This window comes from Stegostoma tigrinum, chromosome 16 (genome assembly GCF_030684315.1).
Source record: "Stegostoma tigrinum isolate sSteTig4 chromosome 16, sSteTig4.hap1, whole genome shotgun sequence".
NCBI classification, from domain to species: Eukaryota; Metazoa; Chordata; class Chondrichthyes; order Orectolobiformes; family Stegostomatidae; genus Stegostoma; species Stegostoma tigrinum.
This window is the reverse complement of record NC_081369.1, coordinates 64,632,270-64,655,953: the sequence shown is the minus strand read 5'-3', so window position 1 is coordinate 64,655,953 and position 23,684 is coordinate 64,632,270. Positions and strand designations below refer to the sequence as shown.

The window sequence follows — 23,684 nt, the reverse complement described above, 5'->3', positions numbered from 1 at the left end:
ATCACAGCACTCAGAACTGCTTCTATAAAAATCCACAGGTCAAACCCAGCCAGTCCCGGATCTCAGCAGGAGATGTGCCCGTGAGGAAATGATGTAAATAACATGGTATTCAGCAAGTCAGCAGCAGCTAGATACTCACATACCACTTCCCAGAGCATAGAACACCGCAGTGCAGTACAGGCCCTTCGGCCCACGATGTTGTGCTGACCTGTGAAACCAAATCTGAAGCCCATCTAAGCTACACTATTCCATTATCATCCATATGTTTATCCAATGACCACTTAAATGCCCTTAAACTTGGCGAGTCTACTACTGCTGCAGGGCCCTTACTACTCTCCGAGTAAAGAACCTACCTCTGACATCTGTCCTATATCTATCGCCCCTCAGTTTAAAGCTGTGTCTCTTAGGGGTGTGATGGGGACCTTTGTGAATAAGGAGCGCGTGCGAGATTAATTCATTCATTCATTGATGAGTCAATATCACCGTCCATCCCAATGACACTGGACATTTGGTCTGCTCAGAGTTCACTCATTATTGTGGGTCTACTCTCAGGTCAAGCAAATCAGTTGATATTTCCTGATGGTCCATTCATCTTAACTATCATTATGATGCAAGCTTTTTATTCCCGATTTAAAATTTTATTAACAGAACTTAAATTTCCAAACAAAGGGATTTTGAACATGTCGGTGCTTCTATCCCACTCTAATAACACACAACCTTTATCATTTTCACGTTTATATTTAAAACCGTTTAAATGTAACCAGTTAGGAGGTGACTAGTGTCCTGAGCTCAAAGCCAGGTTACAGAAAACCCGGCCCTTTGGGCCTGCTTAGCAATCTGAGAGCATGGCGCCTGGCCAGGCAACGCAGCACACTATTCCCCTCTCGGCCCACGATGTGCCGGTACGTCTGGCTTTTGTGGGGGGGGGGGGGGGGGCGGCGGCGCAGAGAAGTGAGCGGAGACGAGACACACACGCACAGCAGTGACTAACTACCTTGTCGTGGTAACTGACTAACACGTGCACGTGTGCAACTGACCTCGGCCTTTGTACAGAAATCACAGCCATTACTGGCAGTGCCCGTCGAGGCACTCGAGGGGGAGGGGACCGTGGGCAGGATGGGTCACACGGCCAGCGTCAGAACAAAGAGACCCCTGGCTTTAGTAGCGGTCAGTCCTGGGGAAGAGAGTCACACAGACCTAGTCATCTTACCCCCAGGGCACCCGGAGCTGGGATTCCGTCAGTTACACAACAACACTTAGAAAAGCTGTTGCTAGGTACCGCTTCCTGGCAACACTCCGTCACCCAGCAACACGCTGCTTCCAGGGGCAGTCGCTAAGGATCATCAGCCAAGGTTCGGGCAATGTCTCTGAAGCTGGTTTGAACCAAGCTACAAGCCCAGCAACAGTGGGGCAGAGTGGCCTCCTATGGAGAAGGATTTCCACCCCATTGCCCTTGCTGGCTGGCGGGTACAGGGGGTTGGGGGTGGGGGTGGAGTGGATGCAGTGTCTCTGCTCCTGTCGTGTGGTCACAGGTACCTGGCAGAAATTCTTCATTTTCTCCAGCACAGCATTCACTTGTGGCATCACATCTTTACCGTCCACCAGGATGGGGATATTGGTGCGGTTCCTCAGTGCTATATGAAGCACGGCTCGGTTCTGGGAGAAGAAATACAACATGTTACTCACAAAGGTCCACATCACACCCCTGAGCCCATTGGTCCTGGAATTCTCCAGGTCTATGGTTATGGAGTGTGGGATTTGTAACTATATGAGGAGAGATCTGGGCCAGAGAGTGATCATTGACAAGGAAAGCATAAAAGTACACTGCGGCAGAGCAACATTGTCTATTATCCGACCGCTTGGCAGTGTCATTAAAACTGTCAGCAATTCACAACCAGCTTCCCTCACCACGTCTCACTGAAACGGATCAGATTTTAACCTTCACAAGTCACTTGTTCCCAAACACCTGCAATGACTGGCTACAACACTGCTTGGAGAGAGAGTGCATATTGCTGAGGTTTATATATTGAACAGAGCTTATTACAATGATATAACATCTATCTGCATACGATTCAGGAACTGGAAAAGGCTGTTTGGCCCTTACAGCCCATTTACCCCATTCAACAAATCCAGGTTCTACCCGAATGCAGCCATGTCCCACTCCCCCACATCATCCAGAATCTATCAAACTCAGAAGCTATTTCACGAACAGCTTAACGAGGCAGGCAACTGTGAAATTTCATACCCAAGTGAAGATTTACAGCTTTGTCTCTCTGTTCAACAGCTCTGTCCTTTAAAGCTAGTGAGTTGATTGCATGTTGCCGGATCCATCACACTCCACCCCCAGACAGACCACCTGCTGGCTGTGTCTCTCAATACTCCCGAGTTTCCCAGTTGTCTTTGTTTATTCATTTCTTATTCCTCCACCTTCAAATTTTGCCAAATTGCTAAACACTAGGCTACGTTAATCATAAAACGTTCAGAAATATTCTCAAACGTACCTGAATGCTCCCACACAATCCCAGTCTCTATTCCAGCTCCATCAGACACTGATATAGTTGCACAGGGTAGAATGTCTTGTTGATGTGAAATAAAATATTTCCGGACATGAAAACTGCTCAGAATCCATCTTTATTACAACGTCAGATCTGATCAGAAGGCATTTGAGCAGAAAAAAAAAACGAGTCTGCTGCACCATTCAACGGGATCATGGCTGATCTGATAATCCTCAACTTCACTTTCCTGCCTTTTCCCCATAACCCTCGATTCCCTTCCCAATTAAAAGTGGGTCTGTCTCAAGCTTTCAATATACAATGAGCCAGCCTCAACAGCCCTCTGCGGGAAAGAATCCCACACATATACTACCCCTTCAAGAAGGAGTTCCTCCTCAGCTGTGTCTTAAATGTGACCCCCACACCGAGACGATGCCCTGTGGTCCTAGGCTGTCCCAGGAGGGGAAACATCTGTCCGTTACCGACCCTGCCACATCCCCTTGGAACCTGGTTTCAGTGAGGTCACCTTGCATTCTTCTGCAGTCCAACAGGAGCAGGCCCCATACTCTCCACCTCTCCTCATAAGGTAGTTCTTCCATACTCAGGATCAGCCAAGTGAACCTTGTCTGGCCTACGTCCAATGCCATTCTATCTTTCCTTAGATTAGCAGCCTAAAGCCGTTCACAGAATTCCAGCTGTGGTCTGACGAGTACCTTGGACAGCTATTGCTAACCCTCCCTACTCTTACATTCTACTCCTTTTGAATTAAAGGCAGATATTCCACTTACCCTATCATTGACCTTTGGATGCTGGCATTCAATGATTCATGAGGAGGATTCCCAAATCTCTGTGCTGTAGCTTGATGCAGACTTTCTCCATTTGAATAATATTCAGCTCCTCCATTCTTCCCACCAAAGCACATCACCTCACATTGCTCCCCCACATGATATCCCACCTCCCAAGATACTACCTCGCTCAACTGGTCTACATCCCTCTCCAACTCTCACCCTCGCCAGGTGCCTTCCCATTTATTTTCATTTGATATGCAACTTGGTTTTCGGGGTTTTTTTATTAAAGTTTTCCTTCACTTTTATAATATGTGCAGGGTGTGTATGGGTGGACAGCAAATGGATTTCAATATAGATAGGAGGGAGGTTACACAATTTGAGGACAGGAACAAGGAAGTCACATAGCCCTGGGGCAATAATAGCTGTAAAAGCAGGAACAGAGCTCATGGGAGGTTTCATCATGACTCAAAGTACTTCTTCATTTCACTAGGATGTTTCTAAAATATTGCCCCTGTGATTACATTGGAAACCCAGCAGGCAGTTAATGAACAGGGAGAACCCACAAACAGCAATTGGGATAAATACTAAGACAATCAGTGAAAATCTTCTTCAAAAAGAGTGCCATGTGATCAGTTAAAGCCACCCGGTGGGCAGACAGAACCTTGGTTTATGTCTCATCTGAAAGACAGTGCTACAGGCAGTGTTGCACTCCCTCAGTACTGCACTGGAGAGCCAGTCTGGATTGTGTGTGGTGAAATTCCGAAAGTGGGGCTTGAACCCGCAACCATCTCAGCCCCACAGACGTGAGCACCTGACCCGTGTTTCTAAAAGCTCTGGTTTTCCATCTTGTTTCTGATGGGCCATTCCAGTTGTCTGTCTCTCGCAAGCACACCCCTTGACGAAGAGCAGCAGGGTCTTGGTGAATGGGACACAGCTTCCTGAACCACTCAGACAGGACCCTGCATAAAACTAAACCTGCAGCACCACAAACCCCAAACTGTCAGGACCTCTCCCTCCCTACCGCCCTCATGAGGCAAGATTTCAGCAGCCGAGTTCTCGGGAAACAGAAGGAAGGACTGCACAGGTTGTTCAGGAGAAATGGAATTGTGGGATACTGTTCTGAAGAAGGGTCAGCAAATTCAAAACGTGAGCTCTGCTTCGTGTCCACAGCTACTACCGGACCTGCCGAGTTTCTCCAACTACTTCTGACTTTGTTTCACGTCTTGCTTTTACTTTCTATGAGATTGAGAATATTGACAGACGGTTCTTTGAGGATGAGGTGACCTGGTAGATCGAGTGAGATCTGTTACTAAAACATGCTTTGAAGTGAAGATTAGAGTTTATACAGTCTGCAAAAGCATCTTCCGCGCCCACATCCAGAAGGACAAGGGCAGCAGATCCATGGGAACACCACCCCCTGCAAGTTCTCCATCCTGGCTTGGAAATATATCGCCATTCCGTCACTATCGCTGGGTCAAAATCCTGAATTCCCTCCCTTAGGCATTGCAGATCAACCTATAAAGCACATGGACTGCAGCAGTTCAAGAAGGCAGCTCACCCCCACCTTCTCAAGGGGTAACTAGGGACGGGCAATAAATGCTGAGCCCAGCCAGTGACCACTACATCTGGAGCAAGAGCTGCAATACTGTACTGTGACTGAAACACATTTTGGATTTATACTAAAACCTTGGTCATTCACTTACTTCTGTGAAGTTAATCCTCTCCCCGGTGAACATGCGCTCCCTTGCTTTCTCGACACCCCTGGATTTTGCCTGAGGGTGTGGAAAGAAAAACAGGTCAATTTCAAAACACAATCTCCGGTGAGTTTCCTCACCAGGCAGAGCACATTCTAGAGGCTCAGAATGAGAGAGGGAGGGAGGGAGGGAAGAGAGCAAATCTGTTAGTAAACAGCGAGCGGGGCCAGTCTGCAGTGAGTGTGTTATAAAAGGCTATTGAGGCAGTCAATCTCTCCATAGCAGCATCCTGGAATAGCAGTGGGATCAATGACCAGTTTTTGTAATGGTTGCTTATTGTAAGAATAGGGAGCAGCCAGGTGAAGACCCAGAATGAGACCGATAGGGAGTAACAATAAACACAGTATCTGCAGTGCAATCCCTTTGCATAGAGCACTGTGCAGTGGCATGTATATTCCCACCGGAGAAAGGTCACCATCGAGTGAGAGCCTGGGCTGGGTGCATGCAGATCACGTTTGCAATCTGATTAAGGATCACCTCCTGCAGTTAAATAGTTCACATGGTCCACGAGGTCATTCTGACAACTCATTCCCTTCACATGAATTAAAGAAAACCAGTGAGACAAAGTGAAGACTGAAAGCAAAAAAAAGTGTCTGGGGACACGTCGAGGAAGTAAAGGGCACTATCCTAACAGCTTACAACGAAAGCCAGCAGCTGCTCAGTGACACTCACCAGGTCAATCAGCATCTTTAATACTTCATCAGTGATCAGGTTCTTTGAATAATCCAGCAAGATGTCTCCATCATCTGTCTTGAGGGTTAAACTGTGGGCAGAGTGGGAGGAGGACAGTTATTTTCCCCACATGGAGGGACTGGGCTGAGAATTAACCCCCTTCCATCCCTCTGGCTCAAACCTACCTGGGTCAGCCCTTGCAGTCACCACATTATCTTGGGCAGCATTTCAGATCCTAACCACTGATTGCATAGAAAGGGTGTCGCCCTGCCCATCCTATGCCACATCCATTTCTTTTCCTCATTGCCTTCAATCTAACTTGCCAGGATCATACCGAGTCTGACTCGCCTGCTCCTATAGGCTGTGATCAGGAGCAATATTCCAAGCTATGCTTCCAGCCAGTGTCTAGTGCAGCAAATCCAGACTGAGCTGGTCCAGATTAGGGCATTAAATCTCACCCTCTAGTCAGCTCTCCTCTGTATCATTGTTCCACAGCAGCAATTACAGCAAGGCCCATAACCAGCACAGGAACAACAGCCCAGAATCTGGAGCAGGATGTCAGCTCAGCTCTCACTACAGGAAACTGAGTTTTGACAAATAGCTCTAGTTAAAGTCATGTTGGAAGATGTCAATAGGATGCAAAATTCCAAACAGATCTCCACTCAGTTGGATAGCATAGCTGGAGACTATCCGAGGAATCACTTCCAACAATGTTTGCTGTTATTCCACTCCCACACATCAACTCTCTCCTCCTTCCAGGATTTATTCCATCCTTAGGCCAGGGAATATAGATTCATATCAGGGAGGTGCATTCCAATTCCTTACCAAAAGGAATGTACATAAGGTTCGCATTCCCATTTCATTTGGGAAGATGGGAACACCATCCGCGTGCCCCCCCCCCCCTCCCCCAAGACCCCTGCTGCTGGGTCAGAACCCTGGAATTCCCTCCCTAGGGGCATTGAGAGTTTGCCTACAGTGGCTCAAGGCAGCAGCTCACCAGCACCTTCTCAAGGGGCAATTAGGGATAGGCAACAAATCCTGGGCCCAGCCAGAGACACCCACTAAAGAAGTCACCTCAAACCTGCACCATCCTGTTGTTGACCCTGGAGTCACTATCTAGACTGACCCACACATCACCCGAGTCCTATACAGCGCGGTTAATTATGCTACTAGGGCTGGAACATAAATGCAGCTTTCTCTACATATCCAGAACAAACCATTTGAAAAAAAGACAGTTGTTTAAACAGTTGTCAGGTTTTAACCATTAGGCTGGGGTGGGGGGTGGTGGTGGGAGAGAAAGAGGTGGTGGCTGTGGAAAAAGAATTGACAGAATTCTCAACCCAGGAGGTCGGCAGTCAAGTGAGAGATCATTCACTGGGAACTGAGCCCTTCTTCAATCCATCAGCATAGGGATTTAGGCAGGTTAAAATGAGCACACAAAAACTTGGGAGATGGAATATTATGTGGGAAAAATGAGGATTATATACTCTGGCAGGAGGAATAGACAAGCTAAATAATATTTAAATACAGAATGACTGCAGAAAGCTACAGCACAGAACAATTTGGCAGTCCTTGTGCTTGAATCACGAAAAGTCAGCATCCAAGTTCACCAGACTTTAGGGAAGGCAAATTGGCCTCTGTTTCAAAGGGATTGGAGCATATATATAGCAGAGTCTTGCTAAAAATAGTCAAGGCGCTAGTCAGACAACAGCTGGAACACTGCAAGCAGTTCTGGGCCCTAACGTAAGGAGAGATACACACCAGCATTGGAAGCAATTCAGAGAAGGTTCACTTGACTGATCCTGGGTGTATATGAACTGTCTGATGGGGACAGGTTGGATGGTTTGGGGCATTACTCATTAGAAATTAGAAGAATGAGAGACAGTCTGAGGCCAGATGGCATAACATCACAGGAAAGCAGGAAAAAACCCAAACGAACTGGATGCTGTAAATCAGGCACAAAAACAAAGTTGCTGGAAAAGCTCAGCAGGTCTGGCAGCATCTCTGAAGGAGAAAACAGTTAACGTTTTGGGTCCAGTGCCCCTTCCTCAGAATCTGAAATGTTAACTTTTTTTCTCCTCCACAGATGCTGCCAGACCCGCTGAGCTTTTCCAGCAACTTTGTTTTTGCTCCGAATAAAGAGGCTGCCCAATTAAGACAGGTGGGGAATAGTTTCTTCTGAGGGCAGTAAATCTATAAAATTCTTTCCAGAGGCCTGTTAAGGCCTGGTTGTTAAAGTATGTTCAAAGCTCAGATTGGGAGATTTTTAATTAAAAATGAGGAGGGATAAGCGGGAGTCACAGGGAAAGAGAGTCAATGATCATCAGATCAGCCACAATCTCACTAAATACTAGAGAACACTTGATGGGCTGAATAGCCTATTTCTGTTCCTAAGTCTTACGGTTTGCCTGATGTTCGCAACAATGATCAAAAACCAACCCTGTGTCTGTGACAGGGTCCATCACTCTGGCCTGTGGGCTGCACACTGGTGTTAATCTCTTAGTTGGCAACAACGCCACTATTTCTAGTTATAATTGCAGGCAGCCTGTCCCAGTTCTTGGCAGAGAGCTTGTGATCAATGGGAGTATCCATCCTTCTGATAGCAGGAACTAGGATCCAGTTCACACTGACTCTCATCCCAGTATTCCTGCCCCGAAGCGCTCTGTCCCTTACTGCGGTGTGCGCCGTGGCACTTCCAGGTTCTCAGGGCCAGTTTCCCTTCCAGCAAAGACTGGGGCTTATAGTGGGCATCACTCCCTTAACCCAAACCTAGGCTGACACTCCAGTGCAGAACTGAGGGAGCACTGCACTGTCAAAGATCCTAGGATCATACAGTACTGAAGAGGCCCTTCAGGTCTGTACAGCTAAAAACACATTACTATCTACACTAGTCCCACTTTACCATACTCAGCCCATAGCCTTGAGTGTTAGGGATGCTTCAAACACCTATCCAAATACTCAGTGTTGAAACGGTTTCCCACCTCAGCTCCCCTCCTCGACAGCACGTTCCAGATCCCCTGGGTGGGAACCCCCCCCACACACACACAAACAATCCCCCCGAACCTCCTGCTTTTGACGCGTCCCTGTTATTGACAGTCCTTGGGAGGAGATGGTGAGCCATGGGCCCATTCCACCCTCTCAGGTGGATGCAAAAGATGTCATGATGTTATTTCAAGAACAAAAAAGAGCGAGGGAAGCCTGCTTGGTGTCCAAGCTAATATTTAATCTCTCAGAGCACAAAAACGTTACATGGTCAGAGAGTTAGTGGGAATTTATGGCGCAAACATTGGCTGCTGTGTTCCTTAAATTATAGCAGCTGTCCATCTGAAAGCCCGTTACAGCCAGCTGAAGCCAATATGTAAAGACTTGCTGAAATAGTCTCTGCAAGGGTGGTACGTCAGTGCAGCATTTAACACTGCTGCCTCAGCAGCACCCCAGACCACATTCAAATATTGAAAGAATGTATAACAGCTCAGTGACTGATTTGGAGTAAAACAGACATCATTTTAAAACGTTGGGGGAAGCTGACAAACAAAAATTATTCCAACAATGTGGCCCATTCCCAGACGGTGGAGGTAAGCTGCCTTGTGGAGCTGCTACAGTCCACATGATCAAAGCATTCTCAACATCTTTAATGCCTACTTCCTGAGGGCAGTTAATGAGCAGTCAGGTTACAGCCATACAGGAGTCACGCGTAGCACTAACTTAGTAAAGACAGCGATTTCCTCTCCTAAGTGATGTTGTGAACAAATTGAAGTTTTATTGACAATTTTTTGGTCACTTGGATCGACATATCACTTTTAAAAGTCTGGTAAAGTTCTCAAAAGTTGGAGATTCAGACTCACACTCAGTGCTACAAGTTCAGTCATGTGATCACAAGCCACCAAAAAGGAAATTTCAGAAAATTGGTGCTCACACATAGAAGGGAGTCTGTGAGATCAAACACATGGTTCGAACACACCTCAACAAGGAGGTGCACAAAACAGGATACCATCAAATGCAAATGTTACAGAGGCAAATGAATAATTTAGCTACTTTTTAAAATCAATGTTAAAACTGCCACTAATTTCCCTCTTCAGTACATTTAGGAGTTTAAACTCATTCCAATAGGTCAATAACTGAGTTTAGGCACATGATAAACTTCCGCCCCCTAACCTGCACAGCGCTAAACACGTGTTTCAGGTCTTAACCCACACACCCTCAGCTCCATGTGAAGTGGAGGGGAAGAGGGTAGGAGAGAGTAGAGGATAATGTTTCCTCACTTTATCGCAGACTCTCAGGAGGCAATTTAATGCCAAATGCACACTCAGCTGGTTAGCTCCTTTTGCCAACACGTGCCAGGGCTTCAGATTAATCCGAGGGATGGCGGCAAGATTCTGACAGTTATTTTCAGATCCCCTGTTTTTTTGGGTTTCAAACAAGTCACACTCAGTCAAGTTACACCAGATCACAGTATTTCCTTCCAGGTCATTGAGCAAAGGAATCCAGAGAACATGAGACAAACGGGATGACAAAGAGAGCCAGATTCTATCCAGGTCACCTTCAGCTTGCTGGTACTCAAGTGGGTTCTTATCCTTTCAAAGGTGCAAGGGCATTGCTGGCTGGACCAGCATTTATTGCCCATCCCGAGTTGCCCTTGGAAAGGCAGTGAGCTGCCTTCTTGAACTGCTGCAGTCCATATGCTATGGGTAGACTTGAGAGGGAATTCCTGGATTTTGACCCAACGGCAGTAAAGGTGATGTATTTGAGTCAGGTTGGTGGTGAAGTGGCCTGGAGGCGAACTGGCGTCAGCTGCTCATCTCCTTTTGGTGGGATCCGTCAAGGGGTTGGGGACTAATCACTGACCACGAGAACCAGGCAGGTGAACAAAATCTGCAGCAAGGCAGAGGTTTGGGTCACTTGACCCACTTCTGGGATGAGGTTTTGTTTAGAAAGAAAGAGGGAGACGTTGAGCTGATTGCATCTTTGCTCAATTGAGTTTAGATGAATGTGAGCGGATCTCGTTGGAACCAAAAAAGGTGCCAACGGGGCTCAACAGGGTGGATACCGACAGGATAAAACTAGGGGAGACCATTCAACAGTAAGAGGCCTCACTTTTAAGGCAGGTGAGAAATCTCAGAAGGTGTGTCTTTAGAATTCTCTTCCCTGGAGAACAGTACAGGTTGGATCAAACTTATTTATGGCCATTTTGATTTTCCAGCTACAAATAAGTTCAGGATAATGAGTCATACTGGAAGGTGGAGTAAGGGCCACAGTTAGATCAGTGATTTTGTTTGATTGTTCAAAAGGACTGAGGAGCATATAACTAGGCGTACAACGTCATCCATTAAATCCAAATCCATTACACGCACCACCTCACATCTCAATTTGTTCACTTACTGAAACTCAAAATTAGACAAGTATCTTTTGGAAATTAATCTGAATGAAATATAAAACTTCAATTTTAAGAGACATGCAGTTGCATTAATTTATAAAGCAGCAGCATTCCACACAGAGTTCTGGCTCAAAAATAACATTTTAACCTAAGGTCAACATTTGATTTACTTTCAGATTTCCAGAATCAGCAATTTACTCTTATCTGATATTTTGAGCATTGCTGTGATTTATCAGCAATCAAGAACATTTCAATTTGATCATTTACATGGGGCCAACGCACATTCTTTCAGGATCCTGTGAACTAACCAGTTTTCCCACAGCAGAGTCTAAATTGGGTTAGAATTAGACAACCGGCAGACACTCTCCTTATCAAGTGCTGCAGCCAACTGTTCACTTGTGTCAGGCATCGTGGTGTCATTCCATCCAGGAATGAGACCATGCAGTGCACTGACTGAGTGCAAGGCTAGTACAAAACACCCCCAATGTTCCAGGCAGTCAGCTTCAGATGAACGAACTTTTGGTGGAACCTGGCCAAGTCAATGGGGAGACACAGACTGAAGCTGTCCCTAGGTGTATGTTTAAAAATACCTCACAATTGGAGTTTAATTATTAGTGATAATGTTATGATCATAAATCGAGCTAATTACAGAAATGATTTTTCCCTGGAAAAGTCATTGGTTCTGTTTGTTCTTAATTCACAAAATCACAAACACTACACTGATTAAATGCCTTAATTAAAGTCCAGCTTTAATTTTTGGGAGGTGGGGGGGGGGGGGGAGTGTTTAAAAGGACAGCACTTGTTGCTTTAGAGGATCAGTCACTCTGAGGATTCTTCCAAGTACATTAGCTACACTCAGGTCAGCACCGGGTTTTCTGCTGAATCTTACAATTACTGGGAGGTCATTCGACCTGGGCCTGTGTTTACTGACCCATTGATTGTCCCTTTGTACAGACAGTTCCCGGCCCTGCCTTTGATCGAGCAATCACCTTCTCATCCTCCTGTCCTCCCATGGCTGGAGTGTGTGTGTGTGTGTGTGTGTGTGTGTGTGTCGGGGGGTGGGGGGGGGGGGGGCGCTTAGAGCTGGAATGCTGAAGGAAGTGCTAATGAGAGGTTCCTACAGTAAAGTGCATTCTGCCCCCTCCCACAAACCCTTTGCTGGCCTCTGCGCCCCTCGCTGCAGCAGTTCCGACAGGATCTGCAGAGCGAGTGACTAAGCAGAACGTGGACGGATATCTAAACCCGCGCCCCCCCCCCCCCCCCCCAACGTCGTGCTGGGCGGCACGTACTCACCGGGAGGAGTCTGCATCATCCCCTCACTCCCCACCCCCTACCCCAACCAGGGGCACCATTCCATCGATACACCATTCCTCACCAGCGTGTGGGGTGAACAGTGGCTGGAAAAGGCGCTGGGGTTACCCAGACCGGTTGGCCAACCCAGTCCCGGTCTGATCGGATTACAGACTCACTCACTCACCTGAAGCGGCTGAACCGGTCGGGGTCCTCCTCAAACATTTTCCGCAGTTTGAGGCTGGCACACTTCCGTTTGTGCCAGTCCACCAAGGCTTTATAGTTGCTGTCGGTGGTGAAAGCGTTGGCCATAGTGGCTGGAGGGAGTGCGGGTGCTAAGGCTGTACCTGGGGCTGTGCAACTCTGTACCTCTCAGAGCCAGATCCGGATGGAATGCGGAGACTCCGCGTTCGGGGGTGAAATTGCAACAGCGATCCGCGCCGCAACCAATCAGCGGCGCCACAGGCCTACGCCCCGCCCCTTGCATGCTGACAGGCAGGTGAATAGACCAATAGCACCCGTGTGCCGGTGACGTCACAATACCAGGCCGGCGTTGCTCTCTGAGCCGCATTTCGTTCCAAACCGGAGACAGCGGCAGTTCCACCAGGAGAGGCTGCACTGCGTGTCTGAGAGACTGGACGCAGCCCGGTTCCTCGGGGTGTCTGTGGGTTTGCCTCCGGTACAGAGAGCTCGGCAGGGCAGGTCTCCTCAGCCTTTGGCAGCCTTGGCAAAGACTGAAAAGGGAAGAGGGGACCACATGTCTGAAGGTCATAAAGTGAAACCCAATATGAAGCACAAAATGGAGTTTCTGTTTAAAGAAATAGAAACGTGTTAAAGAGATAAACCATACACTAAAGCAAATAAAAATAAAATACTCTGGATGCTGGACATCTGAAATAAACAACGCTTTGGAAAAACTCAGATGTGGCAATGCCTGCGGAGAAGGAAACATTTTGAATCCTATAGTTGCCTGTCCCGGAAGGTATCGAGATGCAAATTTACTTAAGAGTGTAAACAATAGAGGTAGGTTAGTGGGAGACCTTAAGTAGTCAAATGCACACTGGGATAGTAACAGAGTAAAGTGAGGGCCCCTTGTCTGGTGCAGTGGTAGGACTGAGGCGCCCTGCTCCAGAGGTGAAAAAAAATGCTTAGGAAAAATAGATTCAAATTAAAATAGAGAGTAAAGTGCAGAGAGGGAGATGCCAATCAAAGAAATCGAGGGATACTGGCTCCTTGAAAATGGAGTGGCAGACAATGAAGAAGGCATTTGGCACTTCATTGGTCAAAGCATTGAGATTAGAAATTGGGACGTCTTGTTGTGGTTGTACAGGACATTGGCCCCCAGACAAGGGGCCCTCACTTTACTCTGTTACTATCCCAGTGTGCATTTGACTACTTAAGGTCTCCCACTAACCTACCTCTATTGTTTACACTCTTAAGTAAATGTGCATCTCGATACCTTCCGGGACAGGCAACTATAGGATTCAAAATGTTTCCTTCTCCACAGGCATTGCCACATCTTCTGTGGCAAGACCATTTTTGGAATACTGCATACAATTCTGGTTGCCCTGATATAGGAAGGATATTGTTAAACATGAGAGGGTGCAGCCAAGATTTGCAGGGATGTTGGCAGGCCTGCATGTGGTGTGTGTTGTGAATGAGGCGGAATAGGCTGGGGCTTTTCTCCCTGGAGTGTCAGAGTCTGAGGAGTGACCTTATAGAGGTTTATGTAATCAAGGGGGGCATGGACAGGGTAAATAACCTAGATCTTATTTTTAGAGTGGAGGAGTCGAAAGCTAGCAGGCAGAGGTAAATGGTGGAGGGGGGAGATGTAGAACGGACCTAAGGGGCAACGTTTTCATGCAGAGGGTGGTATCTGTATGGAACGAGCTGCCAGAGGAAGTAGTGGACCTGGGTATAATTATAATTATTTGACGCTTTACAGCATATTGATAAGTGAGTTGCAATAGTTTTTCCCCCTGGGTGAGGATTTTAAGATTAGGGAACATATTTTTAAGAGGGGAGAAGGAAGATTTGAAGAAGATATGAAGAACAGTTTTTTTTACACAGTTGTGCATGGAATGAACTTCCGCAGGAAGTGGTGAATGCAGTTACAATTACAACGTTTAAAAAGACATTTAGATAAATACATGAATTAGAAGTGTTTGGTGAGATATGTTTCAAGTGCAGGCAGGTGGGACGAGTTTAGTTTGGGATTATGTTTGGCATAGACTGTGTGGACCAAAGGGTATGCTTCCTTGCTGTATAGAACATAGAACAGCACAGTACAGGCCCTTCGGCCCACGATGTTGTACCAAACTTTTATTCTAATCCTAAGGTCTACCGAACCTCCACCCCTACCTTATACTATCACCCATAGAATCCCTATAGTGTGGGAACAGGCCCTTCGGCCCAACAAGGGGTTAGGTGGGTCCACACCCACCCTTGCAGCATCCCACCCAGACCCATCCCCGTCTAACCCACACACCCCCGAACACTGCAGGCAATTTAGCATGGCCAATTCACCTAGCCTGCACATCTTTGGACTGTGGCAGGAAACTGGAGCACCCGGAGGAAACCCACGCAGACACGGGGAGAATGTGCAAACTCCACACAGACAGTTGCCTGAGCTGGAATCCAACCTTGGTCCCTGGCGCTGTGAGGCTGCAGTGCTAACCACTGACACACCGTGCCGCCCCTAATATCCCTATCTAATAGCCACTTAAATGCCCCTAAAGAGGCCGACTCCACTACCCTCTCCGGCAATGCACTCCATTCCCCCACCACTCTCTGAGTAAAGAACCTACCTCTGACGTCTCACCTTTATCTACCTCCACTCACTTTAAAACTATGTCCCCTCGTAATAGCTACCTCCACCCTCGGAAAAAAGCCTCTGGCTGTCTACTCTATCTATACCTCTGATCACTTTGTACACCTCTACCAAGTCACCTCTCATCCTTCGTCGTTCTAAAGAGAAAAGCCCTAGCTCTCTCAATTTTTCCCCCGTAAGACCTTCCCTCCATACCAGGCAACATCCTGTCCTTCCAAAATGAATCATCTCACACTTTTCAGGGTTAAACTCCATCTGCCACTTCTCAGCCCAGCTCTGCATCCTATCAATGCCCATTTGTAACTGAGAGCAGCCTTCCATACTGTCCACAACTGGACCCACCTTCGTATCGTCCGCGAACTTATTATTCCACCCTTCCACTCCTTCTTCCAAATCATTTACAAAAATCACAAATAGAAGAGGACCCAGAACAGATCCTTGTGGTACACCACTCGTAACTGAGCATCCATGTTGAATATTTTCCGCCCATTACCATTCTTTGTTTTCTAATGGTCAGCCAATTCTGAATCCAGTCTGCCACATTTCCCCCTATCCCACGCCTCCTTACCTTCTGCATGAGCCTACCATGGGGAACCTTATCAAATGCCTTACTTAAATCCATGTATACCACATCCACTGCTCTACCTTCATCCTTGTGTTTGGTCACCTCTTCAAAGAATTCAATAAAGTTTGTGAGGCATGATCTACCCCTCACAAATCCATGCTGACTATCACGAAACAAACTGGGCCTTTCCATGTGATCATAAATCCTGTCTCTCAGAGCCCTTTCCAATAATTTGCCCACCACTGACATAAGACTGGCCTGTAATTTCTGGGGTTATCCCTATTCCCTTTTTTGAACAAGGGAATGACGTTTGCCACTCTCCAATCTTCTGGCACTATACCCGTGGACAGTGAGGACGGAAAGATCATCGCCAAAGGCCCCGCGACCTCTTCCCTTGTTTCCCATAGAATCCTTGGATAAATCCCATCAGGCCTGGGGGACTTATCCATCCTCTCGTTCCTCCAAATACCTGGTACACCTTCCTTACTAACATTGACCTCCTCTAGCCTACCAGCCTGTTTCACACTGTCCTCCTCTACAACTAGGTCCCTCTCAGTTGTGAATACCAACAAAAAGTATTCATTAAGGACCTCTCCCATTCCTTTAGGATCCGTGCACAAATTCCCTTTACAATCTTTGATCAGCCCTACCCTTTCTCTGGTCATTCTCTTATTTCTCACATACATGTAAAAATGCTTGGAGCTTTCCTTGATCCTATCTTCCAAGGTTTTCTCATGCCCCCTTATAGCTCTCCTAAGTCCTTTCTTCAGCTCCTTCCTGGATAACTTGTGTCTCTCTAGACCCTTTTCTGATCCTTGTTTCCTAAACCTCATGTAAGGCTCCTGCTTCCTCTTAACCAGTCGTTCGACCTCTCTTGAGAACCAAGGCTCTCTCACTCGACCGTATCTTCCCTGCCTGCGAGGGACAAATATATCGAACACACGCAGTATGCATTCCTTAAACAATCTCCACATTTCTATCGTGCTCTTCCCTGGCAGCAGCTGTTGCCATTTATGTTACCCAGTTCTTGCCTGATAGAATTGTAATTACCCTTCCCCCAATTATAAACCTTACCCTGCTGTATGAACCTATCAAATTCCATGGCTGTTATAAAAGTAACAGAGTTATGAACACCAGTTATGAAGCCCAGCTCTTCCCCCCCACCCACTGCATCCCAATACCAGTCCAACCTGTCTCTGTCTCCCTAACCTGTTCTTCCTCTCACCCATCCCTTCCTCCCACCCCAAGCCGCACCCCCATCTACCTACTAACCTCATCCCACCTCCTTGACCTGTCCATCTTCCCTGGACTGACCTATCCCCTCCCTACCTCCCCACCTATACTCTCTCCACCTATCTTCTTTTCTCTCCATCTTCGGTCCGCCTCCCCCTCTCTCCCTATTTATTCCAGTTCCCTCTCCCCATCCCCCTCTCTGATGAAGGGTCTAGGCCCGAAACGTCAGCTTTTGTGCTCCTGAGATGCTGCTTGGCCTGCTGTGTTCATCCAGCCTCACATTTTATTATCTTGGAATTCTCCAGCATCTGCAGTTCCCATTATCTCAGAGTTATGATCACTCCTGCCAAAACGCTCTCCTACCAACAGGTCTAACACTTGGCCCAGTTCATTAAAAAGCACCAAATCCAAAGTGGCCTCTCCTCATGTTGGTCTATCTACAACCTGTGTCAGGAATCCTTCCTGAATGCACTGGACAAAATCCACTCTATCTAAACTATTACAACTAAAAAGTTTCCAATCAATATTTGGAAAGATGAAGTCACCCATGACTACAACTCCATGACTTCTGCACCTTTCCAGTATCTGCCTCCCAATCCGCTCCTCTACCGAAACTGACTGTGTAGACATATCATTCTCGAACTGCCTTTCAGTAACTGCTATACTAGTCCTGACTAGCAATGCCACTCCCCCACCTCTGTCTCCACTCTCCCTATTTCTTTTAAAGCATCCAAATCCCGGAACATCCAACAATCATTCCTCTTCCTGAGTTACCCAAGTTTCTGTAATGGCCACAACATCGTATGACTCAATAGCTTCTGGTGTGTTCTGGAGCGCTTTCGTCATAAGGAAGTTTCCAACCCGGTAAGAAAGCTGGTGGGATACATTTGCTGGGCTTGCTTCTGGGGAATGAGGTGGGTGAATTTAATCATGTATCATTGGGGTCATTTAGGGAACCATAACCATAAACTTTATGTTGGTTGTAGAAAAGGTCAAAGAGCTATCCAGAATATAAATAATTAATTGCAGGGGGGACCAGTGTCAGGGTGAGAAGAGATTTGGCCCAGGCTTGTTAGGTTCAAAGACTGGCATGGAACAATGTAAAGAGATCATTTGGGCAGAGTCAATCTGCCTTGCCACAGGGTAGAAAGGTAAGGTAAATAATGGATAATGAAAGAGACAGGGATTGAGATAAAACAGTAAAAGAGGTACGAAACTTGTCTGGTAAAGGCTAAATACAGAAAGTTCTGAAACAAAACCAGAAATTTCTGGAAAAGCTCAGCAGCATTTTTGGAGAGAAATCAGAGTTAATGTTTCCGGTCCGGTGACCCTTCCTCATAGAGACTCAAATACTGTGCAAAAGTAAACGAGTATGAAAAGAGGCTGGCAGTTAACATTAAAAGGAATCCAAAGGTCCTTTACAGGCAAAGAAACAGTGAAAGGAGGAGTGTAGTTGATTTAGAACCAAAAAGAGGATCTACACACGAAGACTGAGGTACAAAATGAATCCCTTGCTCTGTATTTATCATGATAGAAGATGCAGCCAAAGTCATTGTGAAAGAGGAAATAGTTGTGACAATGGATGGGCTAAAATAGTTGAAGAGAAGTTATTTCGAAGTCAGGCTAGATTTAACATTGTCAAGCCATACAGTGGGATACAGTAGACATTTTGACCATAATTCTCCAATAGTCTGGCATTAATTTTCAAATCCTCCCCGGCCGCAGGAGGGATGCCAGAGGACTGAAGGACAGCTGATCTGGTACTATTATTCAAGACGGTCAGTAGGGATAAACCAGGAAACTACACACCAGTGAGTCTAATATCAATGGGGGGGAACTATTAGGGAAAAAATCTGAGACAGAATTAATCCCCACTCAGACAGGCAAGGATTAATCACAAATAGCCAACTGGGTTTGTAAAGGGGAAGTCATGTCCAACAAATTTGAATTTTTTGAGGAGATGACTGGCTGTGAGGGTAGTGTGGTGGATGTAGTCTACATGAACTTTATTAAGGCTTTTGATAATGGCTTGCACAGCAGGTTGGTTCAGAAGCTAAGAATGCATGGAATCCAGGCAATTTGGCAAAATGGATCCAAAATTGGGTTATCGGCAGAAAGCAGAGGATGATGGTCCAGGGATGTTTTTGTGAATGGATACCTGTGTGCAGTGACGTACCATAGGGTTCGTTGCTGTTTGTTGTGTACACTAATGATCTGGACATGAAGGTAGCAGGTATGATAACATGTTTGCAGATGACAGGAAATTTGGGATGTAGTAAACAGCAAGAAGGAGAGCCTTAGACTACAGGACAATATAGACAGGCTGGTCAGAACACAATGGCATATGAACTTTAGCAAATTAGTAGCAAATGAGTGATATATTGTGGGAGCACTGAAAAGGCAAGGGGGCACACAATGAATAGTAGAACCTTAGGAAATACAGAGGGTCAGAGGGACCTTGGTGTGTGTGTGCCCATAGATCCTCGAAGGCAGCAGGACAGGTAGATAGGTTGGTGAAGATGGCAAATGGGACACTTGCAATTATTTGTCAAGGCACTGAGTACAAGAGCAGGGAGGTTATTTCGGAACTGTATGTAATGTTGGCTTACAGCTAGAGCCCTGGTACAGTTCTGGTCACCACATTGTAGGAAGGATGTGAGTACACTAGTGAGTGTGCAGAGGAGATTCATCTGGAAGTTCTCCAGAGTGGAGCGATTCAGATCTGAAGAGAGACTCGTGAGGCTGGGACTGTCTAATCTTAGGGCAGAGAAGACTGAGGGGCAACCTGACTGAGGACAGGGTAGATGGAGAGAAACTTGAAATGTTTCCCCTTTAGTTAGAGAAGTTAATAGCTGGGGGCACAGTTCTAAGGTGAGGGGCAGGAAGTTTAGTGGGGATTTGAGGAAAAGAATTTTCACCCAGAGGGTTGTGGATATGTGCAACTCACTATCTAAAAGGGTGGTAGAGGCAGGAAGTACCAAGAATTATTGAGATGAGCATTTGAAACTCCACAGAATACAAGACTCTAGGTCAAGTACTGGGAAATGGGGTTAGAGAGGATGGATGACCAGGGCAGACACAATGGACCAAAGGGCCTCCATCCATGTGTACAAGCTCTGTGACTCTGTATGATACACAGATGATTCCAGAGGACTAGGGAGGTACAAACATATCAGTCTCATTCAAGAAAGGATACAGGGGTAAACCCAGCAATTACAGACCAGCCAGGTTAATGTCAGTTGTAGGAAATGTTTAGAAATTATACCCCGGGACAAAACTAACATCCACTCGGATGAATGTGGATTAATTAAAGAAGATGACGTGTTTGTTATAGGCAAATCATGTTCAACAAACTTGATTGACTTTCCTAATGAGGTAAGAGAGGGTTGACCATATAAATACAATTAATGTGGGAAATGGAGATCTCCAAAAGGCAGTTGATGTGTGTCATATAACTGACAGCAAAGTTAAAGCCCATGGAATGAACAACAACTTGGAGAGTAAACTGCGGGGAGTGATGGGAAAGAGTGTTTTGATGAACTGCTATTCTTCTGAATGGTCCTGCCATCTTCAATAATTTGTGCACATATAATCCCATGATCTTCTGTTCTTGGAGTTGCAGCCTTTTGTTTTATATTGTCTTCCTATGTTCCTCCTAAACCTAAATAAATTACTTCACACTTCTCTGCCAACTACCCAGGCAGGCTTTTCTTTAAATTAGTTCATGGGATGTGGCCGTTGCTGTCTGGGCTCAGCATTTATTGCCCCGTTCCTAGTTGCCCCTTGAGAAGGTGGTGGTGAGCTGCCTCCTTGAACCGCTGCAGTCCATGTGCCCTTAGGGAGGGAATTCCAGGATTTTGGCCCAGTGACAGTGAAGGAACGGCGAGATATTTCCACGTCAGGATGGGGAGTGGCTCGGAGGGGAACTTACAGGGGATGGTGTTCCCATGTATCTGCTGCCCTTATCCTTCTAGATGGAAGTGGTCGTAGGTTTGGAAGGTTATCTCCGAGGATCTTTGATGAAATGTTACTATAGTCTTACCAGATCATAGGCCTGCTCTCTCATTCAAGGGAGATGACTGATGGTGGTTTAACCTGAGAGTAACCATGTCTCAGGCAAGAGGAGAGAGTGAGAGGAGAATCCTTCAAGGAAATGGAGACTTAGAGAACAACCTACAAGATCAACTACAAAAATCCCTGGCTTACCCTCAGATAGATTAAGAAGGACGTGCTTGCTTTAGAGAGGATGCAGAAAAGGTTCACAAAAATAGTTTCAGGGATGGGAGATTTCAGTCATGAAGATAGTTTGGAGAAACTGGGACTGTTATGGAGAAAGGAAGATTGAGTGGAGATTTGACCAAGGTGTTCAACATCATCAGGGATCTAATGAGAAGAGATAGAGATATACTGTTCACACTGGCTGCAAGGTCGAGAATCAGAGAGTGGCAATTTCAGATCAAAGACAAAAGAAAAAGCGAGTAATTAGGATGTGGAATGTACTGTCCCAGAGTGTGGTGAAGGCAGATTCAACTGGGGCTTTCATAAGGGAGTTGGGAAAAAAAAGGTGCGAAGTGATATGGAAAGGACTGTGGCGAGGACAATGGGTGGGTTAGGAGGGGGCCTGGGACTGGCTGCTTTCCTCTCCCAGAGAATTGACAGACACACACACACTCGTAAATCTTAGAACATAGAACATAGAACAGTACAGCACAGAACAGGCCCTTCAGCCCACAATGTTGTGCCGACCATTGATCCTTATGTATGCACCCTCAAATTTCTGTGACCATATACATGTCCAGCAGTCTCTTAAATGACCCCAATGACCTTGCTTCCACAACTGCTGCTGGCAACGCATTCCATGCTCTCACAACTCTCTGCGTAAAGAACCTGCCTCTGACATCCCCTCTATACTTTCCTCCAACCAGCTTAAAACTATGACCCCTCGTGCTAGCCATTTCTGCCCTGGGAAAAATCTTAATGAGGGACATCTCATTTACTGCCCATCTCTAATTGTCCTTGAGTCAGTGGTCGGGAGTTGAATCTCTGCAGTCCATTTGGAGAAGGGACCCCCAAAGTGCTGTTAGTAGCTGGTCCAGTTCAACTTCTGATTGATCATAACCCGCAGGATGTTGATCTGATCTGGGTAAAGACCAAAATTCATTGTCCATGCTCTACCTTATATCAAAGCCCATTCACCCATTGCCCCATTGGTGCGAGCCTACACTGACTTTTGTTTAATAGAGCTTCCAGTTTAAACTTCTTATTATCAAATCCCTCCCTGTCAGTAACTCCTTGAATCCTACTATCCTCAGAATACTGCTAATGCCCAGTATTGGCCCCCTGTGCACTGCTGTGGAAGACATTGGGGCAGGTAACTGACAGCGTGGGTTTAAGGAGTATTAAAGTTTTAAACAAGGCCCATGACCAACCCTCCCTCTCACTACTGCCTCCTTGAACTGTCCATCATTCTTTCCCACCTCACTGACCAATCCCCAACACTCCCAACCTGCGCTCACCTATCACCATCCTGCCTACCTTCCCCAGCTCCACCCCCCTCTATTTATTTCAGAGGTCCCTTCCCCCTCCCTCATTTCTTAAAAGGGTCCCGACTGGAAAGTCAGCTTTCTTGCTCCTCTGATGCAGACTGGCCTGCTGTGTTCCTCCAGCTCCACACTGTGTTGTCTCTGACTCTAGCATTGGCAGTTCTTATTAGCTCTAGGAATTCCAAAGCTTGGCTCAGCACCCACACATTGCCACTTCCTGCAAAGATCTTTAAAGCAATTCTTAACCTCTTCTATTGATGATCTGTAACCTCATCAGTACTGCCATAGACTCATACAGCAGGGAAACAGACCCTTCGGTCCAACTCATCCACACCAACCAGATATCCCAATCGAACATAGTCCCATTTGCCAGCATCTGGCCTGTATCCCTCGAATCCCTTCCTATTCATATACCCATATAGATACCTTTTAAATATTGTACAGCCATAAAGTCATTCATACAAGATGGAAACAGACCCTTCAGTCCAACCAGTCCATGCCGACCTTAATCCCAGACTACACTAGTCCCACGTGCCTGTGCTTGGCCCAAACCCCTCCAAACCTTTCCTATCCATGCACTTATCCAAATGCCTTTTAAACAATGTGACTGTACCCATATCCACAAGTTCCTGGAGAGGTTCATTCCACACACAAACCACTCTACATAAAAAAAGTAGCCCATCATCTTTTTTAAATTTTTCTCTTTCCACCTTAGAAATAAGCCCCCGACCACCGAAGTCCCCTACCCTCAGGAAAGACACCTGCCACTTGCCTTATCTATATGAAGATGTTACCTAGCATGATGACAAAACGTCTGAGCTACAACCAGCCAGCTCAGTGAGCAAGTGAACAACCTCACCCACAACATGAGCTACAAATCGTTGCTAAAACTTTAACCCCCATAAGACAGCTCTTGTAGTACCACGGTACTTTCCCTGCCCCGAACCAGGTGTCCCATGTTCAAGCCCCACTTGCTCCTGAGGTGTATAATTATATCTCCAAACAATCTAAAAATCCAAGATAATAAAATGTCAGGCTGGATGAACACAGCAGGCCCAGCAGCATCTCAGGAGCACAAAAGCTGACGTTTCTGGCCTAGACCCTTCATCAGAGAGGGGGATGGGGTGAGGGTTCTGGAATAAA

At 46.4% G+C, this 23,684-nt stretch overlaps 1 protein-coding gene across 1 annotated transcript in view; it reads right to left on the bottom strand.

Moving 5' to 3' along the window:
• The window catches only part of gpib (glucose-6-phosphate isomerase b), a 44,893-nt gene extending 32,096 nt beyond the window's left edge, over positions 1 to 12,797 (bottom strand). Inside the window, exons 1-4 of the mRNA XM_048546863.2 lie at positions 12,558 to 12,797; positions 5,707 to 5,797; positions 4,984 to 5,052; positions 1,537 to 1,656 (exon numbers count right to left, since the gene is read on the bottom strand). Coding sequence (XP_048402820.1) covers positions 1,537 to 1,656; positions 4,984 to 5,052; positions 5,707 to 5,797; positions 12,558 to 12,682 — 405 coding nt within the window. The 5' untranslated portion in view covers positions 12,683 to 12,797. The remainder of the gene's footprint in view (positions 1 to 1,536; positions 1,657 to 4,983; positions 5,053 to 5,706; positions 5,798 to 12,557) is intronic.
• Between the last annotated feature and the right edge of the window lie 10,887 nt (positions 12,798 to 23,684).